Source organism: Melanaphis sacchari, unplaced genomic scaffold (assembly GCF_002803265.2).
Source record: "Melanaphis sacchari strain LSU unplaced genomic scaffold, SCAv2.0 Contig130_pilon_pilon, whole genome shotgun sequence".
In the NCBI taxonomy this organism is placed as follows: Eukaryota; Metazoa; Arthropoda; class Insecta; order Hemiptera; family Aphididae; genus Melanaphis; species Melanaphis sacchari.
In genome coordinates, this window is record NW_020270535.1 from 210310 (window position 1) to 224929 (window position 14620).

The window sequence follows — 14620 nt, forward strand, 5'->3', positions numbered from 1 at the left end:
TTTGTAATTCCGCTTTACTTTGTTTTTTTTTTCATTTTATATTTTATTTATGTGTTACAAACCTTACTTTTTCTCTATTCTTTTTTTAAACCTATTATAGTCTGTACATATTACGTGTCGAGTGTATTCAGTTTTATATTTTGGAGTTAAAAATATTAATAATAAATTAATTTTTCAGTACCTAAATAATTTATATTATTTTAAAACAGTTGAATGTTTGTGGTTTATACAGTTTACATTTTCTAAAATTATAAAAACTGTTTGAATATTTGTATTTTTCCACTAACACAATACTAACTTAGTCCTATATTGTTGTATAGACAAATAAATGTTTATTATGAATATAATAAAATATATAAATTAAATTTCTGAAATATTGTTAAAATATTTTAAATTGCAGAACATATACCTTTATTAAAATAGTACTATCTATAAAAATTTTGTTACTTTGTCTTGTTATGTAAAATTGAATGTGTTTGATATAATTTTAATTTGTAAAACAAACTATGCAATTAATAAGGTACAATATAAAATTAGGATATTTTTAAAACGTTCATACCTCACCATACTAGAACTTTTTATATTAAAATTATGTTTCAGTACAACCATATTCAATTCCATAAAATTAAGTTAAAAATCTGTTGGTTTTTTTTTTTTTTTTTTTGTTGCTTATTTAAAATTGTGAAAATAACTTTGTACAAAAAATAACGAGCTTATATTTAACTTTTGGTTTTTGCTATAATAATTATTTAATGATACAATAAACCATTTGTATTTTTAAAGCAATACACTAATCAATTTTTTTTATGTTGTTTAATTGATTTAAAATGTTTAGATTATGAAAATGATAATACACCTTATTATTTTATCCTAATTTGTCTAAATATTTTAATCGTGAATTAAAATATTGAATATAAGGGAATTAAATACATTCTAAAATTTTATTTCATAGTTTAAGGCTGGATTTTTAAGAAAAATTATTTCTGAAGTATGAAGATTCTATAAATTTGTATAAAGCCACACTCTAATACTTTCTGATGTTCAACAAATTATATAGGTTCTATATGAATGATTTAGAAAATACTTTTGTCCAGAATATATATTTAATTAAAAATGTTGAAGTTAAAGATAATTTTTGAACATATTTAACATTAAGATAAGCAGAGATCTGAAATTAGAGGATTATTCTTGTTAATTTTACTCCGCTGATCTAAACTTAAAAATATTAAAAAAATTATTTGTTCAATATTTAAAATTTATTTATACATCAATGATTTTAGAATACATAAATTATAAATTAATAAACAAAAATATTTATTTAAAAAATATCATAAAATTACTATGATAAAATAAATTAAATATTTTTTCTTGTATCATTATATAGTACCATAAATATTTTAGATTATATGAAAACGGTTTATTCAAAAACTTAAACATTGATCACAACTAGTGTAACTATTTATTACTACAACAAATCTGTAACAATTATCGGTGGGAAAGTACTTTCATACACATACATAATATGTAAACTAAAATATCTCTCTAACAGTTTAACATAGTAATAACACAAATAAATTGTATTTATTAATAGTTTTTTCTTCATTTCTATTAAATTTTCCAAAAATCTTAGTGGTTACTGTTTGTCAAAAAAAAAATATTATTATACATCTATAAATATATCTATACAAATAAAATCCAAATACTTCACTCACTGATCGCTCCATCCCGAAAACTACTCAACCTACGAACTTGAAATTTGGAATGGTGGTTCCTCTAATACTTTCACGGCGCAATAAGAAAGGATTTTAAAAAATATTGCGTTTAAGTGGATTAATTAATAATTTCAATTATTCGTTAATTAATATGAATGATGCGGTACAGCGGCTGGCTTCGCAGGTTTGCAGTGTTTGCTATCTGCAACTCATACTCATATCTTCTAGTAGATATGAATTGTTCCTAGAAATTTATCGATAAAATAATATCACGCATCACGCATACACCAATACTCATTACTCGTATTATATGTATAATTATATGAAGTAAATATGAAAAAATAAACAAAAATACACACGAGCGAAGCCCAAGTAATTATTCAGCTAGTAATTCATAAATGTACAAACGTCGCTGAAAATTAAATCAAACGGTAGGTAGGTATATTTATTATATATTTATACGGAATAATTTTTGCACATTATATAATCACGACCGATGTAGGTATATATTATATTTTGTTGGCTCTTGTCCAAATTAATTTCAGATTTAATTAATCTCCCTTCGAATGCGACAACAATAATGTTAATAGGAATTTATTGTACGTCATCGGAGATAGTGAGAAGGGCCACGAGTGATAGCCTCCGCGAATTGGTTATTATTTTTTATATGTAAACAGTAAACAATATTATAAAAATTTCGAAGTATGACATGAATAAAATAGAAGTAAGACGCAAAGACATTCTTCGACAAGAAGATGAAGTCAATATTTTTTGGTGTTTACCAACTAAATTCAACCCCTTCGATTTTTTGTAAAAACTTTAACAGATACACGTCATCGTATAAAATGGCACCTATAAAACTTTGTTATAATTGTTGTTATACTCACTTATTACCTATTAAGTATTAATTCAATGTAATATAATTTGTTATAACATTTTTATTGAATGTAAAAATTGTAAACCATAAATAATGTTACACATTAATTTTAACTTGTATATAAATAAAATCATTAAAAGTAATTTTTTATAATTAGGGTGAAATTTAAGTAGGTAATAAACAGCATATCTGCATGGCTGCATTAAGTAATTCTTTGTTTCTTAAAATTTAAAATTTAAATATTAAATATATTTTAGGTAGGTAATAGGTATAGCAATAGTTATCCTGTGTTTGAAAATTGATATCATGGCCTAAAAAATAGTATATTAGGTATAAACCGTGGTTGAAACAGTTTGATTTTGTTTTAATTAAATCAGCATACCGAGATTAAGTGATAGGTGAAACGTTCTTGGATTAAAATATTTTTAGCGTATTTATATTACTAAATATTCTCACCAATCAGTGACTTAAATTGTTTTATTAAGTAGCTATAAGTATTAAGTTGTTTTAAGATTTTACGTAATAGTGAATATATTTTTTGTTGACATCTGGAAGAGTAGCGGGAACATTTCGATTTATTCGCATCATTGGACAACAAACTAAAACCCAAGTAGGTATTCGTAAAAAATATATGTATAAAAAGTTTATGTAAAAACAATTTGTTTTATGCAGAAGATAGAGAAGCATGTTTAAAACCTTAACACATTGTTATGTAAGTTTCTTAGAAAATAAATCCATACAAATTCTATACTAAATATTTGCAAAAAAAAAATTCGTACGATTAATATTATGTCCCTTAATTGGGGAAACTTATTTCTTCAACTTGTTAGACGTTACCTAGCTCACAGTTGTTATTATTTTAAGGTTACAAACATTGGTATTTTGTGCGTTAATATCAGTGTTTTTAAGTTTAATAGACACAATAATTTTGAACTTTTTTAGAGTTTTTCTTTAAATTCTGTTAAAAATAAAAGTTTTCAGTTAAAAGATTAGAAAATGTAGTGCAAGGTTTTTCGTAAGTTGTTACTATAGAAGTTTAAAAATATCATAAATACACTAGTGAATTTTTATTTTTATTTTTTATTACTTAATTTTTCCTTTTCAACAAATATTTGTTAAATGTCGCTGACTCGCGAAAAACTATCGTTTATTATTCATATAATATAATACAGTCGCTGTTTGTTACAAAGAATAAAAAATAGTTCTTATGATTAGATATAATTTTAAACTTGTATTTTATACTTGGTCGAAACAACCAAATAGTAGGTACCTACCTAACTAAAAATCTGCGCATTTTACATTTAATATTAATATTAACGAAGTTTAAGAATATGAGTAGGTACCTTTTTAATTTGTCACGAATCGCGCCGTGCAGGATCAGCTTAGCGTACTGTACTACATAAAGTAACATACGTGATACGTGTAATGAACATCGCAGGACCATAAGAATATTGTTTTAATTATTATTCACGTCGTGTACATTCGCAGCGATGTAAATTGCATAAATGTAATTGTAGAAGACATAGAGCAATCGGCAAAGGGTGAAAACCCAAGAACCCTCTCTGGTCGCCGCCGCTGACAAAAATGGGTGGAGACCAGATCGCTAGTGAAATTTCGCTATTGGTCGTTCGGTCGGGACGGACGCGCGCGCCCCTCAGAAACTCGTTGCTGCTACCGTCAACTCGTCCGCGCGCGGCAAACGGTCCCGCGTCGTCGTGCCGTCCGCTTCTACTAGCGCACGGTTAATTTTTTTAAAAATTTTTCATTAGTAATTATTTTTACGCGCACACTACAGTGCACGATTATTGCACACAGCGAACACTCCGAATCTTACTTAGGTACTCCGAGACAATACTGTAAGCGGTGAGCGTTTTTTTTTTTCGAAAACCGCCGCAGTCGTATAATATCGTCTACACGACGTATAATCATACGCTCACCTAATATATACACTCGTGATAGGTGTATATTAAAAATCAAAAAGTTAACCGAACACACATCGAAATAATGTTGATGATGAACGATCTGGGATCAATGGCTGCCGGTATGATGCCGTTTGACCCGATGTGCGGTAGCCTCTACGAGCAGCAGCCGCCCAAGCCTCGCTTCATATTCAAAATGCCGCGAGTCGTGCCCGACCAGAAGAACAAATTCGAAACCGACGAACTCTTCAGGCGTTTGAGTCGCGAGAGTGACGTGAGTAATCTATTTTACCTCTATATACTTTTATAATTTAACATAATTTTTATTTTCATAAATATCTATCACACATTCACACATTGTAGGTACATATAGACACTTAATTTTATACCCTATGGCTTATGTTCATTTATATCATGATATATTTTAGTAGGTACTCAGCGTAATGATACACTCCGACATATGGTAGTACTACCATATATCGGAGTGTATCATTCGAACATACGATATTATAAAAGTATAAACAGTTTCATGTCTAATTGTATAGGTACCTACTATATGGTTTTTTTTTTTGTATTTTGTTATACCTAACTTAAAAGTTTACTTTATGATGTACTATGCAATGCAATCCATAAATAATTTTTACTCATAAGACACATGTAGACATAGGTATACATAATACATATATATAATACATTAGTATTATTTATTTACATTTGAATAAAAGTATAATTTTACTGTTTGATAGGTGTATAGGCTATATGCACGCTATAGTTAGGTAAATAGTTTATAATATAGGCAGATAACACAAATAGCAATGAAGACTACAAACTATAGACTGTTAAATAATTATATCAATAGTCATATCATAATGTTATAATATTGTTTATTATAGACTATTTATAAAAGTTTTGATGTAATTTTTACTGTGATTACTTAATTTTACGACTTATCAGGGGATTTATATATTTGTGTTTTAAAAACTAAACAAGAGATTTGCTATGTTTTAGGTACTTTTTTTTTCCATTAATAGGCTACATATATTTTTGTTCCTTTTAAATTTAGTCTTATTATACATTTAAAGTAAATTATAGCAATGAATTACTGTGAAAATAAATATTATCGATTTCAGGATTTAAGCTACAGATTTATTTAGATTGCTATTTTATTAACATATTGTAAATAACACTATTTAATGTCTGCATGTCTGAACATGATAGTAATACTATAGAAATACCACATTTTAATATTTTAATCGACAATTTATTTTAATTTAAATTATGTAAATTATCGCATATAATACACAATGTAATAAATAATAATATACATATAAAATTGTAGTACATTGTGTAAACATTTAAATGAAATTTAATCAAAAATTATAAGTAGGTAAATTACGTCTTAGTAGATATTATAGTACTTTACTTGTTATATAAAATATAAATGTTAGATAGATTGAGTATTTGAATATAGGTACACGCACTATTCTTTAAATATATAATATATTTATTATTGATTTGTTTATTTGAGTTTTGTACATAGCTGTACAAAACGGAGTTTGTATCGTTTTAAAATAAATACAACACTAATATAAATACAGATAAATACTTAGATATGCCAATTAATTATTACTTATAATAACTTTTAAAGAAATATTTATTTAAAAAATGAATCATTAATCATCAACACCTATATTATTGTATAATATCTTATAAAATATAACTGCCTTGTATATTCTTTTTTATTTTATTGAAAATAGAGGAATACAATCTGATGTCATATTTATTTGTACAATAAGTAAAAAATTAATATAAATTACACGAAAAGCTTCCTTTTATCACTACTAGTGCAAAAACCTTCAGTTTAAATTCCATAAGAGGATATTTAACAAATTTTACGTTACGAATGAAGAATCCATTTTACTATATTATTTGTAATATTAGACTGAATTGATTTATTAAAAATTTAAAGGTAACCTAACCTTGTCTAGAGCTCAACTATATGCTTTTTAATTGATATTTTTATTTTGAAACAAGTTTTGAGTATTTTAAAATGTACTATGTTAATATGTTATAACGTTAGTAGTAATAATATGTTCGAAGTTTCATTATAATATCATACCAACAATTATATTAAAAAATAATTTTGATTAGTTTAATTAATTTTTTTTTTTTAGATACCTATAGTCCATACTTATACATTAATTTTCATTTTAAATTATACAAAATTACGTTATTTAGGACTAATTAAACATCATAAAAAAATATCAAATACACACAGAGTAGTATAATTCTTCAGGTATTACTGAATATATATATATATATTTTTAGTCCTATATTCATAATTAAACAAAATAATTTAACAGTGAAGTTTGGTTTTCTAGTGACTTAAATGAATAATGTACATCGTTTGGTACAATTGGTAAGTGGTAGATATGTGTTAAAAACGATTTTTGAGTATTTCAAAGCAACCCCCTGCTGATTCAGGTTGGTGGGTGTTAAGACTGTTATTTATCACGTCATGGTATGAATTGCATTTTGAGTAGGTATTCAATTTTTAAATGAAAAAAAGTCAGTCTGCAGTATAAATGGCCCAAGTCTATTATGGGTATTGTATCATTGGAATTCGGTGACACAGTATACTTTTATTATTATTACATAGGGTTATATTATGAATATTATCATTATAGAAGGGTTGTAATAAATACATTTAACTCTAGTAAGTATAATGGTTAGGATAGTATAATGATAGATACATGACTAGGAAAAAAAATACTTAATGTCGTCAAATTTGAATGTATATACAATTGTTTATAGAAAATTTAAATGTAGGTTTACAATTATTATTTATTAATTAATGATATTACTATAATGTCTATAGTTAAATTATTTTATAATAATTAATACAATAAGTAGTGATTTTTGTTTAATCAGATTTTTTTTACATATATCACACTTGATGAAAATTGATTTAGGTACCTATTTAATTATCACCGAAGAAAATTAATTTGCTTTTTTTCAATAAAAATATTAATGTAATTTACTTTATTATTTCATAATTCATATAGATTATATTATAAATTTGTAAAAATAAGATTCACTAATTGTATTATCTTAGTTGGTGCCTTTTATTGTTAGTTTATATTATAAATAATGTTTTGATAATAAAATATAAAAATATAATAATTTAAATAATATTACATAATCACAATATATATTATATATTAAAATCATATAACTAAATGTTTTGATAATTTATATTTTCATTAGGTTGTTTATATTCTTCTCAGTTCTCATTTATTGGTTACTCTATTATTCAAAATAGTTTTGTATTTTTTTGCTTTTCATTGTTTTATGACTATCATAGCAACCAAAAAATAAAAAAATAGAAAAATAATAATAAATAAATAAAAGGAAATTATGAATATTGAATGTAAAAAATATCTTAAATAAAATATTTGAGGTGGTTTGAAAATTTAGAGGGGTTAGTAAAAGCATACAGCGATGATCAGAAATAAAATAATTTATGTCAGAATATCCAAATACATTACAATATGTTAATATGTTGGTATTTGTACTAATTTAGTTTCAATATAATAACCTTACACAATAATATTTTTCAATATAAAATAAAAATATAAGATTATTTTTTGATTTTAATGAAATAGAGTAGGTTATATTGGTTTTTATAATAATACTCGCAACGGTATTTCAAGTACTAAATTATTTGTTTTATGACAATGTCGACTGACCTTATTTATTTTATCTGTTATGCATGATCAATACTAAGTTTATGATTGTGTATAGTGAGTAATCAATCTGTATAACATATTAGTATATTAGGTATGTTCAAATAATCAAACGATAGTGAGTAATTCGGTTTACCTACCTAATGTCGCAAATCTACTTATATATTTTAATAATAATATTGACATACATATCTAAAAGAGCTAAAAAAGGTGAAAGATTGTATAACAAAAAATGAACGGTGAATCACGAAATTTTCCCGACTTTACCTATAATGATTGCCTTATAAGTAATTACTAACCACATTATTATAATTATATTATGTAGTAGATACTTTACGTATAAAACGTGTTTTATGTTTCTTGCGACTACCTAATTACAATAAACACGTTTACAAGTATGACGATGAGGTAGTGTCATGGTAATTATTACATTATATTTATATTTTTATTTGAAAAATAGCCAAATTGATTTATTCGTTTTTATCTACACAGTCCTCGCCACCCATTTTTATATATACATTTATAGTTATTAACAAATTTAATACTACTATTATTTGTTAATATAAATATTTTTGCTATAAACATAATTTCGTATAGTACCTAGATTATCTCAATTGGTATAATTAGTAAAACCAAATATTGTAGTATATATTCTATATACTAGTAATATTAATAATATACGTATACAAATATGGAGATATAACACATTGTATGCAGTTAACGGGAGGGGGGGAAAATATTAAAAATAACTTAAAATCTGTTACGACTTTTTTTTATTAAGCATTTTTTCCTAAATGGAACACAGCCTACGGGGGAAACCCTTTGCCTCCCTCCCTAAATCCGCGCCTGATTGTATGTACTAGCTATGTATAGATACCTACTATATTTATGCTTTAAACTTGATATTCTGACTAATCTGCACGTTTAGATAATAAATAATAAAAATAATAATACAAACACAAAATGTAAGATAACACACTGATATAATTTCTAAACTTGTGAGTTTGAGGTCAAACTTTTTATTATTAAATAGTAGTAATGTAGTGTAGGATTATACGTAAGTAGGTAATTGTAATATTGAAAATGTATATCGATATGTAAGGCTATGAATTTTAAAAATTACAACATTTTACTAATTAAAATAAAAAGATAAATTCGTAATTATTTTTATGACATGAAAGTTGTTGTAGACATAAATAATATGTCCAATATATTAAAAACCTACATAAAAGAGACCGAGGTTAATTGTCTTACTTTTCATGTTTATTATATTTTTAATTTATTGACTGTTGTGACTTTGAAGTTCAAACTACACTTAATAGTTCAGTAATACGTAACCTATATTACTAACTTAAGTTAATGTCTTATTTAAAAATTGGCAATTGATCAAACGAATAAAACTAAAATAAATAATCAAACCAACTGATCCCATTTATAAGGCAAGTTAACTCAATATAATTAGTTTTCTTATAATTAAAAAAAAAAATAAAGATATTAATTACTTAATGAACAACATATCATTATAGGTGAAAATAATAAAATATAAACTTTAGGTAGCACTTACTTATATATTGTACTTTGAAACTAAACAGGTATTACAAATTTAATTATAGTTAAACAATAATCATGTTAACACAAAGAAAATATAGGTAAAAACGTTAAAATATAACAAATATTTGTATTTAATTAATTAATTTTTAAACTTAGGTTAATATTTATGAATCATAAATATAAGTTATCTTATAATTTGATTTAAAAATATACAAATCAACTTGCCTTGATTTTAGAAGACCACTAGCCTTTAATGATTTGTTCATTAGTTTTAAATGGTAATGAATATGATAATAAGTTTATTATGTAGTGCTTGAATTAGTTGAATTAGAAAAAATTAAGTAGAGAAGCTCAATTTAAGAGTTTAAAATCTATGTATAAATTGAAAAATAATTTAACACATACCTGTGGCCCGTGGGGAAAGTCACCAACAGTTAACACCCCCAATCATCACTCGATTTTTTTAAATACTAAAATATTTATATTTTATATTTTTATGTTAATGAATACATAAGTTTATGATCATTTAAATATTCAATTATCATAATTTATTTTCACTAGTTACAATATTTTAAAACACAGTTGAAACTTTCCAGAAAAAAAAATTAAAAATTATAAAATATATTACATTGTTCTACAAATTGTAATACAGTATCATTGATAAAAATTTAAATTTATATTTGATGAAAAACTAACGTAGATAATAGATAATGCCGTTCCTCCATCGCATTAAAAATAATAATTGTGGAACGCAAATAAAAAATAACATAGTGGAGGAGTTCTGTCTTTTTGCGCATCCCTCTAATTTGAGCTTTGATTGTATGGATATACAGTACCTAAATCTTGTTCTAACCCTGCCTTAAGTGTTATAAATTTAAAACGTAAAACTGAAAAAATGTAAAAAAATAATAGTTGATAAAAATATATTGTTCATTAAAATACGAGGGGAAAATTTTATAATCATTTCAAATTGCTTAATAAAAAACGACTAATTTAGTTCAATGATACAGCTATTGTCCAACTGAAAAACTCGATTTTAAAAAACTTCTAATTTGGTTAACTTGCTTTGCTACTTAACTAGTTTATTGTCTATGTTTCTCATCAAAATATATTATTTAAGAAAAAATAAAGTTTCATGAAAAAAAAAAAAAAAAAATGATTATTTAAATAATGAATGAAAAACAAACTTTTTGCATTCAAATATTATAAATATATCTACTGATAATTATTGTTATAAAATGTCAAATCCGTCATTCTCCTTTCTTTAATCTTACGATAAAACAAAAAAAGTAATATGCTTTTAAATAAAATGTTATTCTTGAAATGGTAATATTTTAATAATAGTTTAAAGAAAGGTAAAATCGCTAAATTATTCACAATCCTGGTAAAATACTAGTAAGGCGTTGTTTTATTGAATCTTTTATTATAAATAATTTATAATTAATTGTAATCAACTTTATAGAAATGAATTCCATTGTTAATTTTTCTAGAGATATTCATACTATATAATATATCATCGTTAAAACCTTTATATATACAATTTATTTCTATAAACATATTACATAGATAAGAGTGTGCAACAGATTAAAAATTATAATTAACTAAAAATACAATACATTTTGTAATTTCAAAATGAATATATACGAGTAATTAACATTTTTTCATAAAAGTATGAGCAATGACACTTTAATATGCTATTATAACTTAGAAGTTAAAATATTATTCATGTACCTATAGATTATTGTATATATATAATATATATAGTATGATTATGATTTTTAAAGGTTAGACGTTAGACTCAATATAATACATACATCCCGAGTTTTAATATTTTGTCAAATATGTATAATATTTATTGTGTATTGAAATATAAATAACTTGTTTTATTATATGATTTTAGGTTCGATACACCGGTTACAGAGACAGACCACATGAAGAACGTCAAAGTCGATTTCAAATCGGATGCCGTGAAGGTCATGTAGACATTGTAAGTTCTTTTTATTTAAAACACAATTATCAAAAATTAAAATATAAACTAGTATTTAAATATTTTTCTTATTTTATACAATAACTATTCATTAACATAGGATAATTTAAAGTAAAAAAAAAAAAAACCATAAACTAAATTGTAAAAAATAATGTATTATACATAATTATCTTAAAATATACCTAAATATCTATATCTATCTTTTATTTATTTATCTATATTATAGGCATTCACTGCGACTGGAACCAATTTGCAATTAATGTTTACTCCAAGTATGCCGATTCCTTCATACCATCAATCTACCAATGGTACTTGTAATTTCGAAAAAGAACGAGGAATGGTAAGTAAAGCTCATAACAAAAAACTATCTTAAGAATAACTATAATTTGAATTTACAAAAACCTGCTAATGTTCTATTTGATGTTTTATTCATACAATCAATTTTTTTCATTATTTGATTACTTTAGTCTTATAACAACATAACATAAAATAAGATAAATAGTTATTGATAACTTAATATAATTTGGTTTTGCGGTCAAAGTAGTTTAGGTCAATGATCACTGCAAATGGTTTTATCTAAGTTGATACAACATGTTTATAACTACTGCGGAAAAAATATGATAGATTTGTGTCAACTATACTCCCACGTTTAATAATTTAACATGAGAATAGTGACAACATAATTTGGAATGATATATGATTACGTAAAAATGATAAAAAAACGCATTAATGGAATAGTATTTTTTTGTGATTTTAATTTTTAATTAAACAAATACACAGGTCACAGACGTATATATAACTAGCTACCTATTAAATTTACCACATATTATTATTATGATGTACGTGCTTGTAAAAATATTATCGTGTCTATATTTTGAAAGATGAAGTTTTTAATTTAGTATTTATTATTATTTATTATTTCTAATGTATCTAAAAAAAATAAATGTATCATGAAATTCGAAAATTGATTTTATGTAAGTACTTTATTTAAGCATTGTTGTATTGATTTTGTGACAAAAATGGTCCGTTTATCTAACCAAAAAGTTAGATAAAATTATTCCAATCCCAAAACATGTCATGCAAATAATTGAATCTACAGTAAACTTATTCTTCTTGTATATATCTTTCCAGTATTCGCTTGAATATTTGTCTTCATCGCGTATTTGTTTTATTTGTTTTCTATGACAGACCATTGTTGGAACTATTATTTTATTTCAAATATAAATTGATTTAAATACGATTTTATTTTAATAATAAAAAAAATAATAAAACTATAGGTGGTAGGATGTACAATATTTATTTATTATTACATTATAATACCAATGCAAAATCTGTTTTATTATACCTGCTAGCCAGCTATCGTAATAATTAAAAATACAATAAAGAATACGTAATGATACGATTGTACATAATATTAGATATTTTATTTTACTTATATTATTTAGAGATATCTTTAGTATATTTAATTTAAATGTATTTTGTACTTCAAAAGTTTCTTAGTATTCAAATTGTTTGGAATTTTGTATACCTATTTTTAGGTATTTCATGTAAAACTGTAGAAGTAGGATATTAATTAGTATAATATGTACCTACCAATAGTATTATATGGACCGTTGTAATATTTTCAGATGTAGTACAAAATGTAAATATTTTCTACAGACGTATAGCGTATAATGTAGTACTTACCTATACTTATGTTATATACACGACTTACTTACTAGTTAATTACATTTATGTTAAAAACCAACGATGTATAAGAAACGCACATGCCTTTTCTTTATGAGCTTTTATGATATAGGAAATCACAAACGCCGAATAAGATAGGCAGCCTCGATATAAAAAAAAATACACTCAATTAAATACTGCCAATACAGGTTCAGTTCAAATTTAAACCAAAGCATATTGCATATGTACGAGTATATGTACATAGTTAAAGATATAAAACATATGTAAACCGTAATTGTATATTATATCGCATACACAGATATTGAAGTGTAACCATTTCAAATTTCAACTAAAAATTACGATATCGTAAATTATATGTATGTGGGTACCTTTATATTTATATATAATATGTAGTTAATGACGGCACGTTTCTTTTCATATATAATATCGATTAATCAGTGTTCCACTCGTATAGCCCGTTTTAGGTTGTCAAAACGTTCTGTTGAAAGACATACAAACATGGCAATTTTACTCATCTATATATTAAACACGTGAACACACTACACTTACACACACATTTACAATAGATGCTTATATAATATGTATACGCAGTGTTATCAATGTAATATATTATTATAACATTTCATCAACTACTGAATAGTACAACAATAACAATATGGACGCGTTGACAATCAATGGGGGGCAGTGTTTACGAGACGAAAATGCAGGAGGAAGAGGAGTGTCTGTATGGATTTTCGCGTAGATTATGATTTTTTTTTTTTTTTATAATACAAGCGCGTACTTATATTGTAGGTTAGGTATATTATATTCAGAAAAGGGCAAATGGGGGAGACAAAAAAGAAATCCTTTTAAAATAATAATATAATACTCGTAATATTCTGCAACTATATATATATATATACGTAACATATATGTATACATAATGTACGAAAGGGACGCGTTCTCCCTTTTTCCTTTGGGATTTATATTATTATTGTCACACGCACACACAGACACAGCGCACATATAACATCTCACTCGGTCGAATGGCTCGTACGCATGTACAGAGACGGTGGCGACAAATACGTGTATGGTATTAAATAAGGGGAAACGGAAATCAATAGTGAAAGAGAAAAAAGGGCGCAAAGGGTGCCGTCGCCGCC

At 25.0% G+C, this 14620-nt stretch overlaps 1 protein-coding gene across 1 annotated transcript in view; it reads left to right on the forward strand.

The window, feature by feature from the left end:
* The first annotated feature begins 4273 nt into the window (after window positions 1–4273).
* The window catches only part of LOC112591296 (protein big brother-like), a 32094-nt gene continuing 21747 nt past the window's right edge, over window positions 4274–14620 (forward strand). Inside the window, exons 1-3 of the mRNA XM_025335067.1 lie at window positions 4274–4782; window positions 11706–11792; window positions 12019–12132. Of these exons, the coding sequence (XP_025190852.1) occupies window positions 4594–4782; window positions 11706–11792; window positions 12019–12132 (390 nt within the window). The 5' untranslated portion in view covers window positions 4274–4593. The remainder of the gene's footprint in view (window positions 4783–11705; window positions 11793–12018; window positions 12133–14620) is intronic.